The 21,916-nt window shown below is 40.0% G+C and overlaps 2 protein-coding genes and 1 pseudogene across 2 annotated transcripts; 2 read left to right on the top strand and 1 right to left on the bottom strand.

Annotated features, from left to right (window-relative positions):
* Positions 1-6,042: 6,042 nt before the first annotated feature.
* LOC122879394 lies at positions 6,043-10,236 on the bottom strand (annotated as a pseudogene).
* A 709-nt stretch (positions 10,237-10,945) lies between these two features.
* Positions 10,946-14,672, top strand: tmed3 (transmembrane p24 trafficking protein 3). The gene is made up of 3 exons (XM_044214248.1): positions 10,946-11,171; positions 11,511-11,756; positions 12,689-14,672. The coding sequence occupies exons 1-3, from the start codon at positions 11,028-11,030 to the stop codon at positions 12,920-12,922; spliced, it is 624 nt and encodes a 207-aa protein (XP_044070183.1). The 5' UTR covers positions 10,946-11,027; the 3' UTR covers positions 12,923-14,672.
* Positions 14,673-15,221: 549 nt separating this feature from the next.
* LOC122884306 (isocitrate dehydrogenase [NADP], mitochondrial-like) lies at positions 15,222-21,638 on the top strand. The gene is made up of 11 exons (XM_044214119.1): positions 15,222-15,520; positions 16,338-16,429; positions 16,616-16,781; positions 17,074-17,234; positions 17,331-17,474; positions 18,972-19,108; positions 19,317-19,468; positions 19,569-19,681; positions 20,702-20,799; positions 20,896-20,988; positions 21,131-21,638. The coding sequence occupies exons 1-11, from the start codon at positions 15,400-15,402 to the stop codon at positions 21,213-21,215; spliced, it is 1,362 nt and encodes a 453-aa protein (XP_044070054.1). The 5' UTR covers positions 15,222-15,399; the 3' UTR covers positions 21,216-21,638.
* Positions 21,639-21,916: the final 278 nt, after the last annotated feature.

The following is a 21,916-nucleotide window of genomic DNA, read 5'->3' on the forward strand; positions in this document are numbered from 1 at the left end:
GTGCATGTTATTGTTGGTCTGATAATTTATGCTGCATAATTATTTGAGAGTGTGCATGTTATTTTGTTTTTGTATATTTTGTCAGGCTTTATGGTTGCACTTGATGTTTGTTCCCACTTTAAATAACTGCAAAGGTATGTTAAAGTCTAGGATTTGTTGAAGGAAACTTGGTTTATGAATTGCTCCACATACAGTAGTATGTAGCAAAAAGCAGCCTGTCATAACACAACTGTGATGTAGAAACTCCACCGTTTGTGATGCAGCAGAGAGTGCCTTTATGTCAAGGAGGCTAAAATTAGCATCAGGTAATTATCACCCCTGAAGCATGTACCTACATTTTTTCACAGGCAATGGTACATGAAGAATGAGATTAAAGGCCAGTGACAATCTAAATTCAAATCTTCCCACCATTTAGGTGTTCTGGTTTCAGCGCCCTGCCATTGTCATGGACACTCAATTGGAATAAAATCACCATTAATGTTATTAACTGCACCTGTGCGCTTCCTACTATGACAAGTTAAAATGTCTGCCTTGAAAATGGTCTATAGGTCAGTTTAAAAAAAGGTTTCCAGTGAGCATCAGGCCAAGAAAATGTGTGAGAGGTGAACATATATCAACCAAAGTAAAGAGGGGCAGAACAAAAAGTCTGTCATCATCTACGTTACAAATGTTTTTCAATCAATAAAACTGAACCAAAATTCTCAAACCATTTTACTTATCGTAAGAATGGTAATTTCCCAAAAGTATAAGCTCTGATTCCCCTGTTTCATACAGGTTACAGGCTGCATAATGTGCTCATCCGGCGAGCACTGCCATTCAGGAAAATTAACTTAAGCCATCACATCTGAACTCAATGAACACTCCATTCTCCAGGTCCAAACATTAAACAGCAACAATTACACAGCAATTAGAATTTCAAGATAAATAAATAGGCGTTTTTGTTCAGGCCTGGTAGTAGAAGGTGCATGACAGGAGTCCTTGCGAGTGGGAAAACTGTCTGCAATGCCGGAGGAAGCATGTGGGGACATTCCACTGGAGTCAATCCAGGGGAGGATTCGACACGCCAGGGGGTACTTCCCCCGCTGCCTGGCCAGGGCTAACATCGCGTGTGATGTGTGGATGGCATTTTATGGCCTCATATAGCCAGAACCTTGAAACTGAGGAAGATAATATGATATGAGTGGATATTTACGGTATGGTTTACAGTACTGCAGTAAAGTACTGTACAGTACTTTGGTTTTGATTTGTGTATTCTCTCATTTACAACATCAATTTGGTATACTGTACAGTCATGAAATAAAACTTTTATGTGAGTGTTAAGTTTTTGTGTTCTATCACGCTGGTGTAATTTGTATTGATTGCAGTAGAATAGTGTTTCGAAGGATATGGGTTATTTTAAGCACAGTGATCCGGTTTATTAGATGTGTTTTAAACTGAATTTATTAGTTTTACTACTTTTACTTTTACTAATTATTATTAGTATGTAACAGGTAAAATATGTAGTCAGTGTTTACTGATGGCCTTGCCATCTGAAATACTGTTTCATTTAGGTGAAAAATGTGTATTTGACTTGTTATGTAAGAGGTTTGTACAGATTAGTGAGTGATTTTGTCTTTATCATTTCGAGAAAGTGGTGCATAAAATGTGGATATGAACAGTGTTGTTGGAGCCGCGGAGCAGAGGGGCCAGGAATGTGTCCACTCTAATCCCAGTGAGGGACAGAAGATGTTTTAGCAGATCTCCTCTGGTCCACATGAGTGGCCCTGATGTCTGATGTTCCCACAAACTCCGGAACTGGATAAAGAGAGGCAGACGCCTGTTTGGTTAGCACCAGACTTTCACACTGACGAGAGGAACTCAACTAAATAATCGACAACAATGCCAGCAAAGATGGCTACAGCCCTTCCTCTCCCAATGGTATGCTAAGACATCACAAAATATCAAGAGCAGAATGTCAAACCATGTGGAAGAGCTGAATTAAAGCTGCATGGCACCAAATGGAGGAATACTATAGGTAAAGAGTAAAGATTTAACTACGTTTCACAGCAGTAAGCCAAACAAGATCTCATTTGTTTATGCTTATGGGTACCCAAAAACTAACAACCTAATCTTGAAATATGAGATGTTTAAGCTCCACACACTAATGTACCAAGACAAAGCAGTCATCTTTCTTAATCACTTCATGGTCCCTCACCAATTTTAAAGCAAACACAACTTTATAATTTGTGTAATTCAGAACAGCATTTTTCCAAAAAAAATACTAATTTATTAGTATTAATTAAAATGTATAATTTAAACTACTATGGTGTACAAAATTAGAATAAAGGACATTTTATACCAAAATCCATTTTTATTTCAAAATACATGTAATAAAACTTCACAATAACTAATATTTAAAATCAATCTTTAGTTCCCATCATGCGCCAGTCTCTGTATGAAGGAGAATCTAACCGTTTGGATTGCTATGCTTTTTAACTAGTCAGATCAAGGATTGTGCCTTGTCAGTGTTTAAATAAAGCAGATATTTAAATTTGCCTCTTTGAATAGAAATGTGGGAGTTGTGACTCCTGACTTGAGGATCTGATGGGAAGCGTGCGGTGAAGAGTCTGGAGCAGCGCAGCGTGTGCTAAGCCAGGTGGACAGCTGACTCAGCACCTCCCCTGTTGTCTGTGTGCTCGCTCGACAATGTCTTTATCTGCGGCGACAGAATACAGCCTCAGGGCCCGAACTCCCCTCACAACCATCTGAAAATCCTCCTCCCGGCCCAGGGGACTTACATCACCATATATATATATATATATATATATATATATATATATATATATATATAGATAGATAGATAGATAGATAGATAGATAGATAGATACACACACACATGTATACATATATACATATGTGTGTGTGTGTATCACTATGCTGCTGATGGTTATCTCTTTTCGTATGTATGAACGTAACAAAAAAAATATTCTCATAAGTCTGCACACAACCTAAGCTACAACTGATGAGTATTTCGCATTTAGAATGCTTTGTTACAACTCCTGCATCACTTGGATTACACTACAATTATCAGAAGTAAATATTGTAACATCGTTTTGATCTTTATCATTGGTGTAGTATCATTTTTGATAGTTTGATGCTAATATTTCCATACATCAAAAGACCTTATTTTACAGCAGTGGTTCTTATTTTCTGAGTGAGGACACAAACCGGGTTACAGGCTTGTTTCTGAGTTGAGGAATTTTCTAAAATAAAACAAGCAAGGTCTCATGAGAGCTACAACTATACTACGTATAAGTGACTGGCGACACAGAGGAGCTTAGTCACTGGCTGGCTCTTGATTCAGCTCAGCACATGCACAGACTCGTCCAAAGGTAATCACGGCATGCTCTGCTCTGCTTTAGGCCCGTGAATGCTGCAAACCTGTATTCCCGCACCTGCCTGAGGCACACACTGTTGGCTTCTGTACTTCTGAGAGAGAGAAATTGAGGAAAAGAGGGAGAGACAAAGGGATCCACTGCAAGATGAAGAGCCACAAAGGAGGTGTGAGAGCGGGAGAGAGACAGAGATCAAGACAGAGAAAGACATATAGAAAATGGCTGGAATAGAGAAAGAGAGAGAGGCCTGCATACCAGAGGGGCAGACAACACAATCCTCCAGTTCACACACATTCTCGTTAAGGCTTCATGATCTCCACAGGGAGAAAACAGGCACAGATGATTCTTTGCTGGGGGGGAAGCACATGCCACTGCCTGCACCTGTACGTTAACTGACTCAACATCAGGGTAGATAATGAGATACAACTGTGGTAGTCTGTGGCTCCTGGAATACTCAATATATGAAAACATACTGCTGCCTTTATTGACTATATTGTGCTCACATAGTTCACAAGTTACTTATAGTGACTCCTATGTGTTTACACTCCAAACAGGAGCCTTTTCTGTCCTACACATTGACTGTATCATTGGTGACATACGTGTTTACTCTGTAATCCCAAGGTTTTGCTCTTCAGTGAGACATCATAACTTTAAAGGAAGTGGCATACTTTAAGAAAGAATTGAAGATACACACAGCATGGGTAGAAAGTCGCTTATTTGTGCAACTGAAACAGGAGCTATTTCCTTCTCCCTTTGCATGGGCCCCAGGAGGAGGAAAGGGGAGAGTGAGTGGTCAACAGAGGTCTTTCTAGGAGCAGCTGAATACCAGAGGAGCTGACAGGTATGTACATATTGGAATGTGCTTCTCAGCCACACCTGTGTGGAACACACCCGCCAAGCCTGGCCTCCCTCATCCCACTGGCTGATCTCCCCGTGATTGACAACTGGAAGAACTATTTGGCTCCAGTCCACAAGAGCCAGGGGGCAGGTATGGCGAGTTCTGAATGTGGACCAATGGCAGTCGAGAAATCCCTCCGAGCCAGGCGGGGCTGCAGTGAAATAAAACTCATCAATGGGGTGTGTCTCAAACGTTTGTCAGCAGTCAAACAGTGAAGGGCTACTGCTGCAGGAGACCACTTTGACCAAGCTTAACTAGTTCCTCGCTGCGTGAGGGTCTGAGCCGTTTTAGCTGGCAGGGATGGTAGAAAAAGACAGAGAGGGAGTTTTTTTTCCCCATGACCTCTTCTGTGAGTGATGAGGTGAAGCAACAGATCTCATCTGATCCGACCTTGAGAACTCCTCTTTCAGGGCCGGGCCTTCGAGGGAATGGATGGCAGCTTCAGGCAGTCCATGGTTGGGGACTTTTTAAACCTCTGAGGACACATTTTTGTCCCTTAACAATAGTTCCTTCATCATAGAGATTCATAGAGATTTAACAGCTGTTACTGTACTGTGGTCGCTCACATCTCCTTATCACTTTTCCAGCCCAGCTATAGATTCTGTATCCGTTGGACGGAGAACTGATAAGGGCATGTGCATGACATTACCTACAGATACTGGAGACATCTGAGTAAGAAAGCCTTTGGGGTAATTAAGTCATTCAATTCATAATTGGATATCATGTTGAAGACTGTTATTAGTTTTTGTGCTTTTGCTGTTTGCTTTTAAGCTACAAAGTAATTTTTAGAAGTATGACTAGAACTGTAATTTAGTGTTTTTCAGAGATGTAAGACTTGTTAAGAAAATACGAGCTTTAAGTCTTAAAATGTGAACTTTGTAAGTGGCTAATAGGTAAGTAAGGGGTTTATGCAAGTTCCTAACTACCAACACTAACATTTAGCTTGCATTGTTATGTATCTTAGGATTTGATGATTTAGTGCTGGATACACAGAGTCGTGCTTTACATCTAAGGACTGAAAAGTGGAAAGGTATGTCTTTGCACTTCTGTCGTGCAACATGAGAGACAGTGGATTATTAAATGAAACACAAATTCCCTTCGGGCAGCTCTGAGCACACCCGGTTTTAAGTCATATATCCCAGAAATGTGATGGAAGCAACAGTGCAGCTTTCTTTGTCAGGTGAGACTTCAGGCAAGATGATGTATTTCTCTGAAATGAGCTGTGCATAGGCAAGACCAATGTTTGACATAATCTGGTTTGGGACACCAGTATGATCCATAAAGCTTAAAATACAGTTATTGTGTAGAAACACACTTACACACTATACAGGGAGCGTGTAGCAGTAGGCTGCACACAACACTTTAGCATTCTAAAAATATTGTTTCCCTGATATCTGATTTAGAAAGCAAAGGGGTGACAGTGAACTGGGACACCCTGACATGATACAGCACGACTGACATAATCCATAATTACACTGAGGATGGTGCAACTGGTGAAATAGAATACAAAGATTTGGAGAGTAATTTTGATATGATTCATACCAACATACTGACACAAGTCTCACACCCAAAAACATGCAGCTTTGGATAGCTTTAAACATATCTCATACCTAACATACTATACAGGAATAAGTGTGTTCATACAAAACGATGGATCAACATCAAACTGAGAAATAACGACGACCAAAAGCTGGAAAACAGGAGTATGAAAATCCACAGAAAGTGATGTGAAAATCCTGATATTAATCATAAAATAACATCCACGCACAGTTGTTGATTCATAGGGAAAACCTCATGACTTTATTTTTAAAAAGTGGCATGTGTAACAGCTTTGTGTAACAGGGATGATTTATTCTTTAACACCTCTAACACCTGAGCTAATTCAAGTAATTCCCTTTTGTTTCATTTATATTTTCATCTGCCTTCATTTAAAAGAGCTCTGGGAAAACTCTTTTAAATAACCGAGCTTCCAATAAGGAGCTTAGACTGGCATCCTCCGTTTTCCCCATATCTTAAGATGCATAAACTGCTCCAAACACAAGATGGGGCCGCATTCAGCCTTTTCAACACATCATCATCTTCAAGCGTGCTGTTAACCTGATCACAACAGTCTGGATTCTCTATTTGTTTCTGCTAGTGGTGAGTGACTTTAAAAGACTCCTTTCAATTGTTGTGGATGTTTTTTTTTAATTTACAGCCATCAATCTTCCATAAATACATATCTAAGAGTTTTAGTTATTGCACCTTTTATTTAATAACTGCCGGGGGGAAAAAACACTTTTTATCAGATATTTAATGCCAAGTATTACATTGCTGATGGTTCCAATTGTACACTTCTGTACTGTTCATTTTGAGTAAGTTCAGTTAACAAAAGGCACATAGTGCAATTCTCACTGTTTAGAATGAAAGCAACAAAACACCAAAATGACCTTGTCATAATACAACAAACAGCATCCACTATGTAAAGAAAAACACACACGCTCAGTAAGCTGATGAGACTTCTGGATCTACTGGATGATTCTCTGCCCCCGAGGCGTCCACTCCCTCTCTACACCTGGTGGAGGATCCTCTCTTTTCTGAAGTGCAACAATCCTCTCACCACAGCCTGATAGCAGATAAGGTCACCTCCCAGGCTTTAAGCAACGCTTCAGCGGTACTTCAACTTCAGTCTACCTCTTCACTCTGCACACAAATAGGCTCTCATCGTCTTTTCCTTGTACTTCTTAGGAAAATGTAGTATTGCTTTACATGTTTTTATGGCTGTGTTTCTGCAATGAGATTGATACGGAATTGCTTATACAAACTATACAATCACTTTACTGTATGTTGGCAATTGTTGTTTGATGCCATGAATAAAAGCGGCAGTTTGAAGTCTTAAGCGTCTCTTGGAATATGCAACACAGATCATGTGAAAAAAAAAAAGAGAGCCTGTTTAGCACCTAAGCATTTTAGTATTCCAAACCAAAAAACAAAGTGAAAGCAATTGCTCAATAAAATGCAAACAATCTGCAAAGATGGTAGATTAAAAAGCAAGTGTTACCAAGTTTTGGTAAGGATATAGCAGCATACCATAGTATACCATAGATATACAATAAAGCACAAAATATAATGCAGAATATGCATAGTATAAAGACAAAGCAATCCTTTTAAAATTCAATCTACTGACTGGAGTCTGAGATTTAATAGTGCAAAATGATCAGCAAATCATATAGGTCTAAAAGATTTGAAGAGGTAAAATCATCCTTGATATGCAATACTTTTTTACGTTAGAAAATAAAACTAATTGCTGTGCTTTATTTGCCTGTTTATTCCCCAAGGACACTGACTCCAGCTGGAGGAATGGGTGATAAAAGCAGGGCAGGCTGCTGTGTTTAAGTCAGACCAACCATGGAAGCACTGAGGTCCCACAGCTTCTTGGCTGCGGCATCATCCAGGGCCTGCGGTGCCGCCGTTTTGGGGGCACAGTCACTGTATGATGGAAGAAAAAATAAGATAGGGGGAAAAGATCACCAAAAGTCCAATACAGTGTTATAATATAATTTAATGTAGTACAATTTACTATGCCACAAATCATTATTTCATTGTACAATGGGCAGAGTAAAACCCATGCAAAGTGGACTGAATTCCAGACAACTGCAACTTTTAACAAGTTTTATTGCAGATGCACTTGCCTGTAGTACAGGCCACTGACGTCTGCCAGGCTCTCATCCACAGCGCAGTAGATGGTGGTCTGAGCTCCTTCCCAGGGACTTTTGACCAGCATCAAAAATGGCATGGCTATGATCCTCTTCCACAGGGCTAAAGTAGGGAACAAGTGGCGGCCTAACTCGGTGCGGATGACCCCAGGGTGAAGGCTGTACACTGTCACACCAGTGCCTGATGAGAGGGATACATCAAATCAAATGTTAGCTACAATGTGTGAAGCATCATAAGATTATCAACACAGGGAGGAAGAACAAGACACAAGAGCACCAAGGCAAAAACAAAAGAACTTTGTATAAAGAGATCTGTTACTACATTAAACATTATGTTAATTTAAGAGATTCAAAACTGGGACAGTGTGAGGTGATTATTCCCCATCATCTTTACCTGTGCAGTGTATCTGATTAATAATAACAATAATACATTTTTGAACAACGCTTTTATTAATGGGACGCAGTGTGCATTGGACACTACCTTGCAGTCTTGTAGCCAGTTGTCTGCAGAAGAGCACATTGGCCAGCTTGCTTTGGCAGTAGCTCTTCTCACGTTGGTAGTCTTTATCAAGGTTGATGCCATCAAAGTGTATACGACCTGCAAGAGAAACAATCCAGGGTGGTCTTTCAGCAGAAATTACATTTTAAAATCCATAAACAACCAGGTAAGTTTTATCTGTCATAACTGTCATAAAACACAACCAAAGTGAAATATCACTCTAAGTGAAGTAAAACGTTAGAGATACATTTTTTAACTATGAAATATCTGATTGGAGACTGAAAAGGAGACAAAAGCGTTTGACAATCACAGGTGCGTTAAAAATTGCCTCGATGGACTAAAATGACAAAACATTACCTTTCTCGTGTGCCAGGCTGGAGACGGTGACAATGCGACTTGGAGCTGACTTCTTCAGCAGGTCAAGAAGACAGTTGGTGAGGAGAAAATGTCCCAGGTGGTTGACACCAAACTGCATTTCAAAGCCATCCTCAGTCTTCCACTTAGGACACATCATGATCCCTAACAATCAACACAAACACTTATATGGAATAAAACTAACAGGTCTCTGACAGACTGCAGCGAGGCTAGATCCAGCTTCTTTACCACCACGTTGCCGTTTCCACTCTGCTGCCGGATCTCGTCAGCTGCAATGCGAGCAGGCAAGGATCACTCTGGCTCCTTGACAAAAATAAGGAATGTCAATGTAATCGAGATTTATACAGTAATAGTGGAAGTAGTACTACATTTTTAGTCACGTTAGCAGTCAGTTTAGGTCAATCCAAAGATAATAACAAAGTGCTACACAAAAACGACCAAAAAGAACAACTAACAACACAGAAAGTGTATAAACAACTATGAGAGTCTCACCTCGCAGGGCCATATCCAGGGCTGTCTCCTTCCCAATGCCAGTGTTGGCTCCTGTGATCAGGACTGTTTTGCCATCCAGCCTGACCTTGCTCTTGCACACTCCCCCAGCCAGCCACCTACGCAAGGCCAGTATGGCTGTTCCTGAAAATGTTAACATTGTTAACAAAATGTTAACAATAATATCAAATGTAGTGTCATATGCCTTGTTGTGGTTATATTTTTTTATTTGACATTTTATTCTATTATGTTAAAGTGACATGAAAAGCTGTCGGTGAAACGAATTCCCTTACAGGAGAATAAAATATTGAATTGAACCCCTGCTTAGGAGATTTCAGATATGGCTTGAGCTCTAAAGAGATTAGCCTTATTTATGATTGTGACGATTTAATTACTAAAATTATCTTTATATTTGTGAAACACTTCACTGTGCTGATTCAAAGAGCTGTTCCAGTTATTCCACTGACATTTCTAGATATCCACAAACTGAGCAGCAGCCACAGTGAATGCCTCTGGAATGGAGCAAACATTGTTACAAAGTATTACCATTGCTCCCCATATTTTCCCTTCCCTTGCAATTGACATTTAACACAATGTGTAAAGGTATAAAACATATCTTACATGATATCCTTATGATAAATGAAATTATTTACCTGCAACAAAAGCAACTGTGAGGCCGGTCGCATGCATCTTTATAAAGTCCCTTATCAACTCTGCGTAGTTTTGCATCTTTTAGTCTGTTAATTATTAACCGACTTAAATAACTACAAGCATGAAAGGAAGGATTATCGCAAATTTTAAAAAAAAAGTTCAAAATCTCTCCGTTTAGAATAACTCTACGTAATTCATTGGCTATAAAGTCATATACTGCCAAATCCTGTGTAAGAAGGTGTTTTTCCTTGGCAGACGTGGGGGCGTGGTGTGCACCACCTGGGATTTTCAGAATAAGACTCCTGTTTAATGTGTACCTTCTGTTGTCATAGCAAGTGTGTCATAACTGCTAATTAAACTTGGTGTCGTGAGTTAAAGTCAGACTCTCACACAGGTTTGATAATCTATTCCGGGGGTCCATGGAGAGCAGAGCAGTTTATCTGTGTAGCATACACACGCCCTACAAAACACACACACACACACACACATCAGTACAATGCAGCTCACTGACCCATCTACTGTTTACTTTTGATTGCCTACTTTAAAAATATCTTGTTGCTTATACCTCTGTAAAAAAACAACACGTAACCCTTGAATGGACTTTTATATATTACACTTTTTCTTACTGTAGGCCTACAGTGTGTGTGTGTGTGTGTGTGTGTGTGTGTGTGTGTGTGTGTGTGTGTTTTTATGCATAACGCGAAAATAATGCGTGGACTGTCATACTTATATATTGAGCATTTATTTTGAAACCTGAACGTCATGACGGATCGCAGTGTATGTGTCACAGTACTTTGTCGCTTCGTTTCTTCAACTAGTTTAAAAATGGGTTGTCTTACATTTAAAGGTTATACTAGTATTTTGTTTGAAGGTAATTGACGTTTCTGAACAGTGGGCTATTTTATTTATTTTTTTTACCAAAAAATAAATACATAAACAAACCTGCCCCGGAAGTTCTTCGTGCTCGTGCCACGTCAGAGCTACAAAACAACAGTCTTCATCACTGCTGTCTGCAGCTTCCAGCAGTTCCTTTTTACGCTTTCACCATGCTGTACTTGGGACTCAGCTGCTTGCTGCTGCATGTGTTTGTGGTGTTTGGGACTGAGCTCACATTTGAGCTCCCTGACAACGACAAGCAATGTTTCCACGAGGAGCTAGAGAAAGACGTGAAATTTGACATAGATTTCCAAGTAAGTTGCCTCATCCCTTTCGCTCTATGTGTTTAAAAGATGCTGCCAAAGTTATTCTTTAGTATGTCGTTTGAGTGGTTTCTGTCTGTTGTTCTTGAAAAGGCAGCACATGAATAGTATCTTTACATAATTTCAAAATACATCTGTTTTTAGTGAGGTGTCCATGTGTTAACTTAAATGTTAAGTTTGTGTTTTGGTAAATGTCCTTGTCTTACCCACCTAACTGGCTTGCTGCATAGCCAGTTTGAGTCAGTTCAACATTGCACAGTCCATATGTTACAACTATCTTGGCATGCATATCATCCACACGTCCTTGGTGTGTGTTTTCTCTTCTTGTAGGTCATTTCAGGAGGCAACTATGATGTGGACTGCTTTGTCACTGATCCTCTAAACAATGTCTTGTATAATGAGAAGAAGAAGCAGTACGACAGCTTCTCTCACACCACAGCCATGAAGGGCGTCTACAAGGTCTGCTTCAGCAACGAGTTCTCCACTTTTACACACAAAACGGTGTACCTGGAGTTCCGCCATGGAGATGAGGAACCTCTCCTGCAGAGCATGACTAGTACTACAGCACTGACTCAGGTAAGTCTCAGGAACTTGCTTTACAACTACGCCTAAGGAAGAAGGTGCTCAAAATCTGCCTGCTAACCCTTCACCCTTGGCTGCCCCAGTGTGTGAGTGGGTATAAGTGTGAACTGAGGCAGACTGTTGTTCAGAAAAGAACAAATGTGCTCATTTAAAGTGTTCAGAGGACCATCATAGGTAAGGAAAGCAGACAACATACAAAGAGACAAAAAGAAAACCACAACACATATTTTCACATTCAAGATATGAACCAGATTAAAGAGACACTGTAGCAAAAACATTATTTGCTGGCAGTACTGTGTTTAGTATGTTAGACTAACTAAGCAGCTGTTGAGGTGATAGCAAGTGCAGCAAAACTGTTGCTGTTATCTTATTGTTAGTTTCAGAAATGAGACAGTTTCTATAAAGTCCACTAGGTGGAGCTGGAGTTGTTCTGACTTACGTCTCACCATGTACCGGAAATATTAACCCTGAATCATTTTTGCAAGTCTTTTAATGTGCTGTCCTTACTGCACAATACCTGAAACACCCAGATGTGTTAGCGCTCCCTTTTTGGACGGTCAGTCCATTTCATTTTTACACAAACTGGAGTTTGAAATGTCAATTTTTTTTTTTTTTTTACTTTAATACTACAGCTTTAAGAACACAGAATAAAACATCAGATTCCCCATATCAGCCCACATTCGTAATTCACCAGTTATGAATAGTGTCTAATATGCTGTGCTATATACAGGATAGTATAATGTATGTGTTCCATTTTGGTCACTTCTAGTCCTGACACTTGTAAGAAAAGTGTAGGAAGTTGAAGTGAATCTGTTTGGAGAATATAATTCAACTTTTGCATATGTGTGACCCACCTTTCACTGTATGTTTTGCCCCAGGCCGTTGCTCTGCTCTTGATTAATTTGTGTTGATCTTTCTACTTTCAGCTGGAGTCGTCTTGCGTTTCCATTCACGAGATCCTGAAGGTGGTGGCTGACTCTCAGACATGGTACAGGCTGAGAGAGGCGCATGACCGCACAAAAGCAGAGCATCTCCTCGAGCGGGTGACCTACTGGTCCATCGGCGAAACCGTCCTGCTGTTCATCATCGGCATCGGTCAAGTCTTGTTGCTCAGGAGCTTCTTCACTGAGAAGAAAGGCTCTGTGGCAGCCACCACCTAGAACTCGTAGTCTTGATGTGCCCTCAGAAAGACAGGTGGAAACTTGTTAATGCAAACACACAAGTGCATCTGGAGAGCAGCAGGCGTCTTGTAGTGTTTTCAGCAAACCCTTTTGTTAGAGGGATAGTTCGCGAAGTTTTCTTAATTTTTTCCTAGTGTCAGATAAACTTGTGAATGCCTTTTTCATGTCTGTGTTGTCTTGTTCTTGACAAGCTGTACTGAAAAGAAACACCACTCGTACTTGTGTTGAAAATGAGATTGACACCTTTCAACCTTGCACAGACTATTTATTATTTTTTTATAGAAGTGCAACATAAAGCAGGTTTAGTCTGATCCATCTGTTAATGACCTGGATTGCCTTACACTAGGACCGGATTTTCATCTGGATACCCAGCAAGTACATAGTGGCACACTGATAGAAACCAAAGAAGTGTTGTTTCTGAATGTTAGTTTTATTTGTTTTATAGTGTGAGTATTGTTTGTTATTACCTTAATTTATGTGCAAAAATGATTGTTGTAAGAGCTCCGTCTCCCTCATGTCCTTGTGTGTCTCATACAAAGTGCCTTAAGAAATCTTTTTTTTTTTTTCATTTCCTACCAAGTTGAAAGTTTACTGTTTTAATTTGTTATGTGCCATCCTGTTACTGATTCATTGTATTCTCAGTTTTCCATTTGGGTGTGATTACAAGTCTGTTATTTCATAGAGATACATTTAATGGACATTGTTAAGTGACTATTGATATGGCTTTTACCCCCACCAAGTCCTGTATGTTTATCTGTAAAACCTGTTAACAGATTTTAGTAAAATTTGGTGGAAAGTCATTTTTGGTGAAGATGCAAATCTAATTTCTTGACCTTGCCAGATTAGGATTTTCATTTTGAGCATTTTTTGGGGGGGGGGTATTTTCTGGCACTATGAAGCCAATTCAGATCCAGGTTCACATAAAAATGTATTTTTAATTTAAAAAGTTTTCATAAGAAAACGTGTTAATTAAAGTAAGAAACTTAGATAACTGTGCAGCCTTGGCAGACATCCGCCCTCTTAGTGTTTTCTAATTAACAGATGAACCGCACGTTACAGGAGATGATTAAAAAGCTATTTCTGGCAGGGCAGACTCAGACCCTCTTAGTAGCATCTTTTACCATTTAGTATCACGAACAAAAATGATACGGCTTGGACAAGAATGACATTAGATGAGTTTGTATGTTAAACAGAAAAGTGTTGTGTACAAATCCAGTCCTATATTTAAGCAAGGTGCAGGTAAGAAGATTCAGAAAAGACTCCTAAACTTTTATTATAACTAAGCAGACAATGTGTGAACGCTAGTGGGTCTTCCTCCGGTTTCTCAGAAGGATTAAAAAGTTGTCAGTTAAAAGTTTCAGTGCTATAATTGAGTGTACTCTGCTTTTAACATGCAGAGGAATGTTAAAAAAGCCTATGTGAGCAGATCTTTGTCTCTGATATGAATGTCTTTACTCTTCCGATACATTCACATTCCTCGTATACAACAGTGTTGGGGGAAAAAGTGGACTAGACTGCTGCCTGGACAGGCTGCTGCATGAGGGTTAGGAAAGAGGAAACAGGAAGAAGGAAGGATTGTTTATTTTCCCAAAACGTTCTTTATTTACAACAAAGAGGTATAATAACGATTGTCATACAACAACAGTAAAGAGCAACTTCCATAGGAGTCCTAAGTCCACTCATTGTGAGTCCTTGTAGAGTTCAAATAAATTTTGCTTCCTTCAAATTACTGAAAGTCTTTGTAGCTTTTTTGTTCTTCCCTTTTTCGATTAAAGTTCCATACTGTTTGAGTTAAAGAGCAAACCGATGGAAGCAAGGTTTGGAGCCAGAATATTTTGATTTGTGGATGTGGAATTTACCAAGAATGATTAGAAGCTGAATTATAGGCCCTATAGTTGATATTACTATCCAACCCACAAAATTTTAATTTAATAGTTTTTTCTAGTTGTTATAATTTATGTAGAATAAGCATATAATTGTTATAGATTGCTACTGACTATTTTATCAAAAAGGTTTGCCTTTTCGAAGGCATATATAGTAAATGGCACCAATTATAACTAAATGTGAGTTCTTCTTTGAATACAGGCATATTTCTGAGGTGGCAATCTGAATCACCCGCAAGGTTCTCTGCTTCTGACAAACACATTGTTGAAGGGCCTGCTCTCTCTATGGGGCCCCCGCCGCACTGCCTGCCCTGTCTATATTTACGCCCCTGATTAGTACCCATTTTTGTATTTATAAAGTGGATTGACGTGTACCTGAACCTGAACCCACGCTGAACTCAACGAGCACACTTCACGGTTTTGCTGGCCAATCAGAGTGCTCTATCCAAGCTGACGTGGATGGAATTCATTGGCGCTTAGGTCCGACGTCACCAGTTTACCGGGCTACCGGCCCGTCTTTTCATTCAAGCAAGTAATGTTACAGTACAGTCAACCTGTCAGTCCCTATTAAACATGGCGGCTTACCTAAAGGCTCTGACGACCGTGTCTAGAAGTACAGCTGCTGTGCTGTCGCGAAACCCCGCAGTGCTCTCACCGGCCGCCGTCTGCCATCACAGACTGCAACAGAGGAAGTGTAAGTCAGCCGTCGACTAAAATCACAACAATATGACTCAAAATTCACTGCAGTGCGCATTTTCATCGAGGTTCACAACATTAATGTGGTCAGTCACCTGGCTGTGTACAGAGTGAGTGTTGAATGAATGAGAACTAAATAGGGGACAGTCTAAACCGGTAGGAAGTATGTGGTTGATTGGCGACTATCACTGAATCATCATACAAGATCCTAATAGACAGTCCACTCATTAATCCAAAGCAGTTTTCATTTAGCACCAAGTTACAAATGTATCAAAAACTCAAACCAAAACAGAAAGTTACAACACAATAGAAAACCTAAAGGTGTAAGGAAACAAGAAAAAAAAACAGCATCATGCTGAATACTGAGTCAAAATATGTTGTATAAATTTCACAGGTGAGAGCATTGATGTATTTATCCCACAGTAGACATGAATAACATAGTGTATGTTACAAAAAGTAACCCATAAGCCCATAAAAGCAGCTGGGGCCAGCCTGTCTTGGCATGTGAGTCCACGTGTTGTCAGGTACAAAAAGGGCTTGACAGGTAATAACTGCTATCAAAGCAGTCATTTAATCCCAGGGTCACAATGTCTGGCAGACCTTCACTGTCTCAGCAAGAATGAACTCTGCGTAACTAAGTAGTGAAAGGGATATAAAACGAAAAGCAGGTCGTGTCGTGTGTCATCAGTTTGTTTTCTGGTAGATCAGACCGGTGTCACAGGTGAGCTGAGTACATTAAAGGTAGTCCCTGTAAGCAACAGAGTAAAGCATGATAGTTAATGTAACTATCATTACATTTTCGTGGCATTTTTCAGATGCCACAAAGCGCATCAAGGCGGATCAGCCGGTGGTGGAGATGGACGGAGATGAGATGACTCGCATCATATGGGAGTTCATCAAAGAGAAGGTAAATCAAACACACTAATATAACTCGACTGACAATGATTTAGACCTGCACTGTCTAAAGAAACTGTAGACAGTTTATAATCATCAAAAACACTGTGTGTGTGTGTGTGTGTGTGTGTGTGTGTTTTTGCTTGCTGTGCATTGTTGTCCTCATTCAAATAACATTAAACATCTTGTACACGTACAGCTCATCCTGCCCAATGTTGATGTTGAGCTGAAGTACTTTGACCTGGGTCTGCCTTATCGTGACCAGACAGATGACCAGGTCACCATTGACTCTGCTCTGGCAACTATGAAATACAACGTGGCTGTCAAGTGTGCCACCATCACCCCTGATGAGGCCCGAGTTAAGGGTAAGTTTGACTCGTTGTGTTTATTTATATTCTAATTGTGCTGTCTAAAACGTTTTGTGTATTTCAACCAATAGCAGCATTAGTAATAAAATAAGTTGTATGTATGTTAATAACAATACATGTAATGATACTTTTCATTTTGGTTCTTAGTTTCTTAACTGTGCTGGAGCCTTGGCAACAGCTTTTAAAATGTGTGTGTGTGTGTGTGTGTGTGTGTGTGTGTGTGTGTGTGTGTATATATATATATATATATATATATATATATATATATATATATATATATATATTATAGAGTTTAACTTAAAGAAGATGTGGAGGAGTCCTAACGGAACCATCAGGAACATCTTGGGTGGCACAGTTTTCCGTGAGCCAATCCTTTGTAAAAACATCCCTCGTCTTGTTCCCGGTTGGACACAAGCCATAACAATCGGCAGACATGCTTTTGGCGATCAGGTAACAAATGCAGATGTTTGCTTGCTCTTTCCAGAGCTGCATCCAAACTGACAAACGAACAATATCACATACCAGGTTTGATGTTTAATCTCACAGTACATGGCCACAGACTTTGTTGTTGACCGGCCTGGCAAGTTCAAGATGGTGTTCTCCCCAGCTGATGGAAGTAAGCAGAAGGAGTGGGAGGTGTATGACTTTCAAGGAGGGGGCTGTGGGATGGGAATGTATAACACTGATGAGGTAAGAATGAGTTTGATTTTAATTTATTTTATTTACATGAAATGATATACCAAAAATCCAATGCAATATTTATAAATAAATATAAACAATCGTCATTTATATAGCACCTTTCCAAAACAAGGTGCTTTACAGGGTGAAAACAACAAACAAGAGGAATCATGAAAGTGTTCATCATAAAAACAATAAGAACAATCAAAGACACCATCAATAAAACAATACATAGAATAAAGCAATAAAACTCAATAAAAAAATTAAAACAATAAAAACGAATGGTGTGGGAAGGTAAGATAGAAGGATCACAGGAAGGCTAGACTATAAAAGTGCGTTTTAAGAAGAGACTTAAATTAAGAGATAGACTTTGCCATCCTAATCTCCTCTGGAAGGTTGTTCCAAAGTCCAGGGCCCCTGATGGCAAACGCTTTGTCACCTTTGTTTTTTAGCCTGGATTTAGGCAGCATTTGAGGACCTCAAGTCCCGTGACGGCACATGGGAAGTTAAAAGGTCAGAAATATAGCTTGGGGCCAAACTGTTCCAGGTTTTAAAAGTGATGAGTCAAATTAAAAAAAATAAAATAAAATTGTTACACACAAATTACTCATTTAACAGAGATCTTACATTGAGTAGCCCTGTCTTGAATGTATTTGGCACTTCGGCATGGGGCAGTGAAGGAGACATAGGCCAGCAGGGAATGTGAAAGAGATTAGATGGTGTGACCATATAGGAAGAGCGATGGCTTGCTGAACACCTGATCCTTCTGTTGCTGGTCACACTGGGAATGGTACTTTTAAAATCACAGAAAAGGCCAGCAGGACCCTCGCTGTTGTAAAACAAACTTTTCTGAGTAGAAGTGTGGAAATGCTGAGGTGTGTGTCAGAGAGAATTGAAAGCTATAAGATGGATAAAATTAGAAACTAGTTGCTTGGTTCCTTTCTATTTGGGTGGTGGCCGTCAAGTTTGTAGAAGTCCTGCTTAGTCCAGAACTAATTAAAATCGCTGATAAAATTATATCCTGCTGCCAAACAGATATTTTGCAGTGGAGGCTAAAAAGACGACTAAAATGTTCAACGCCCTTTGAAAGAGTAGGGATGGGGATGGGGCCAGACAATACTCAGCTTTTTCCCGAGACTCTAGATTCTAGATAGCATAGTGATTCAGTGTCCTGGTGCAGCTTGGCTGACCGTCTAGACATGACGTCATTAGTTTCGGCGTGTACTATTACAGTGTGGACTGAGGGGTGAAGGTCGATGAGCGTTGTGGTAAGTTCAATAAAATCTTCAACTTTTCTACCGCCGAGACAATATGCAATGGCAGGGGGTGGTGGTCATTGCAGCTGGAGGCGAACTGAGAGCAGCTGAGGTGGTAACCTGCTTGGCTACACTGGGTGACTTATAGACAGATAATTAGTTTTTAAAAAATATTTATTTTGTGGAGTGCGCTTTCGGTTTTTTGATGTTCTGTTTAAAATCTGGACCTTATTGTTATATTTTCTTTGCACAGTCCATCACCGGGTTTGCTCACAGCTGCTTCCAGCATGCCATCCAGAAGAAGTGGCCTCTGTACATGAGCACCAAGAACACCATCCTCAAGGCCTATGACGGCCACTTCAAAGACATCTTCCAGGACATCTTTGAGAAGTAAGACACTGAACAGATGACGAGTCAGACTTGATGCACTTGTTTTATTACTTTGCTCAAGAAATAAACTCTTTAGCAGACCCATCGCAGTTTCATGTGATAAAACCAAATGAACAAACGGTGTACTGTCTCCAATTTAATTGCTCAATGGTCAGGCCACTGAAGTTAACAGTCACTGTTAAGGGGACAAAACATTGATCTTTTTCAGGAAGTACAAGCCAGAGTTTGACAAGCTGAAGATCTGGTATGAGCACCGTCTCATTGACGACATGGTGGCCCAGTTCCTGAAGTCCTCTGGAGGATTTATTTGGGCCTGCAAGAATTACGATGGAGATGTGCAGTCGGACATTCTGGCTCAGGGTAAGTGCACTTCAGTTGATGATGGGTAGGCAGCTGCGGTATTGCCCTGCTTTCTCAGCTCTGCCTTGTGATGACAGGTTTTTCTGTGTGTTGTGTCCAGGTTTTGGTTCTCTAGGCCTCATGACATCGGTACTAGTGTGCCCTGACGGCAAGACTATCGAGGCCGAGGCTGCCCACGGCACCGTCACCAGGCACTACCGTGAACACCAGAGGGTAAGAGCCACCAGCTCACGCTGCTGGGAGTGTTTTTACTGTATGAGCAAAGAATACTGTGTGTGTGTGTGTGTGTGTGTGTGTGTGTGTGTGTGTGCGTGCGTTCTTGTACTTCTACCTTTGCAGGAACTCATTTGATTTAGACCTTGAGAGTGAGAGACTGTGATGGACGTTTTAGCCGGACACAAATTTTCAGTGGCCTCAGTCATGGCTGGGACTTGGTGTTAGGTTTGAGGTTAGATTTTGGTTTAGGACAGGAGTTTTAGTTGAAGTTGTGATGGTGAGGGGTTAGAAGCTGCTAACATAAATGTGCCAAATACTAGGTGGAGTGAAACTGTCAGGTACCTGTCACTCAAATCAGCTTTTTCAAGCTATTTCCAGTTTTGTGAGATTCTCCACTTATTTTACCATCACTCTCTGAAGCGTTTGAAGCCAGTGCAAACATGTGCAACATGGAAACGCTGAAATACCAGACCAAGGCTTACCAAAAAATTGTCTTATCTGTTCAGCTGCAGGAGTACTGCAATTTGAAAAAAAGTTTTGTCAATATGACCATTGTAGAATTTAAGAACCAAATTATACTGAATTGTAGCTTACAGATGTTTCAGTGTAGAACCTATTAGACGCATTGTTTGAATGTGTGTTTAGCATTTTTAGGTCAATTTTGTTGTTAGGTGGGTATTTTTCTGATTCCCAAAAATAACTGGCTAAATGTATTACACATTATGTCATTTTGTGATATTTTCAGCTACAATTTAGTTTTAAGGCAGATTGTTTTTTTTCCCGTGATCCCTTAATAGTAAATCTCAGGTTGTGCTGCAAGTCCTTCAGAATCAAACAGACTAGACTCACAATTTTACACCTTTTTAACTGCCATATCCATCCCATAAATCCGTGGTAGAACAGGCAGAGATGCTAATGTCTCCATCCACAGTAGCTTCAATAGACCTGAATGCAAAGCAATCACAATGCATGTTGAAGTTTCAGTAACCAACCTTCACTGTGTCCTTTGCTTTGTAGGGAAGACCAACCAGTACCAACCCCATTGCGAGCATCTTTGCTTGGACCAGAGGATTGGAGCACAGAGGCAAACTGGATGGAAATCCTGATTTGATAACGTATGTTATGATTATTTAGTTTAATTTACTAATGGGACGTATGTTTATGTAATTTTACATCATAATAATTTGCCACTCTGCCTTGTCACTCTCCAGGTTCTCCCGGACGTTAGAAAAAGTCTGTGTGGAAACTGTGGAAAATGGTGTGATGACCAAGGACCTCGCAGGCTGCATCCATGGCCTGGCCAAGTGAGTTTACATTTTCAGATCCCACAGTCAGAGTGTGTTGTATGTGTATAGTCTGTTTTTAGGAAACTTATTCTGATGTTTTTACACAAGGACATATTTTATAACTTATTACAAATGTAACCCCTGCACTGTGATCTTGCAGCTGCAAGCTGAATGAACATTATGTCAACACGTCAGACTTCCTGGATGCTATCAAGACCAACCTGGACAAATCTCTGGGCAAATGAAGAACACTCGGAAAAGACACACTTGCCAATGTAGAGACAAACCCTGTCTGTAGATTTTTAGCTCGTTTTTTTACCCTTCGTTTGTATGAGCCTTTTGTATCCAATTTTTGAAGGAACCAAGTTTGCTATTTTTAGTGCCATTTTTTTGTATTTGTGTATAGCTCACTGACACATCACTGTGCTCATGGTCCTCTGCCTTTCCTGTTGCGGTCCACTTTTGTATTGAACAGTTAAGTGATTGCACTGTAAGAGTAAATATTAATGCTAACTTATAATGGCTATTTCAAAGAAGTTTCAGTCTTTCACATTTAATTAGAAAGTATCTTCAGGGAACAGTATGTACCAACAAGGACAATGTTTTGCACTATCAGCATGAATATTAAAAAGAAATAGTGATTGCTAATCACTCAATAACGAGCAGCATATGGAGTTGTCTTTTTCCTGTCATTTTGTCCTTTACTTCAGCAGCAACACTGTTCAGTTCTGCTATCCTGAACACTGGGGCAGAAAACAGACTCATCAGCACAGCCTGTACAGAATAATTGTAGGGGTTGTTAGATTAACTTTCAAACTCCTCTGTGCTATGATGACACTCACCAATTTTAGTTAGGCAGATGGTTATAATTAAATTTAAGGGGACAGAGAAGCATGTTTGTTTCATCTTATTCAAATCTGGCAAAAGGAAGAATGTATTTGTGTTC

This window comes from Siniperca chuatsi, linkage group LG1 (genome assembly GCF_020085105.1).
Source record: "Siniperca chuatsi isolate FFG_IHB_CAS linkage group LG1, ASM2008510v1, whole genome shotgun sequence".
Classification (NCBI taxonomy): domain Eukaryota; kingdom Metazoa; phylum Chordata; class Actinopteri; order Centrarchiformes; family Sinipercidae; genus Siniperca; species Siniperca chuatsi.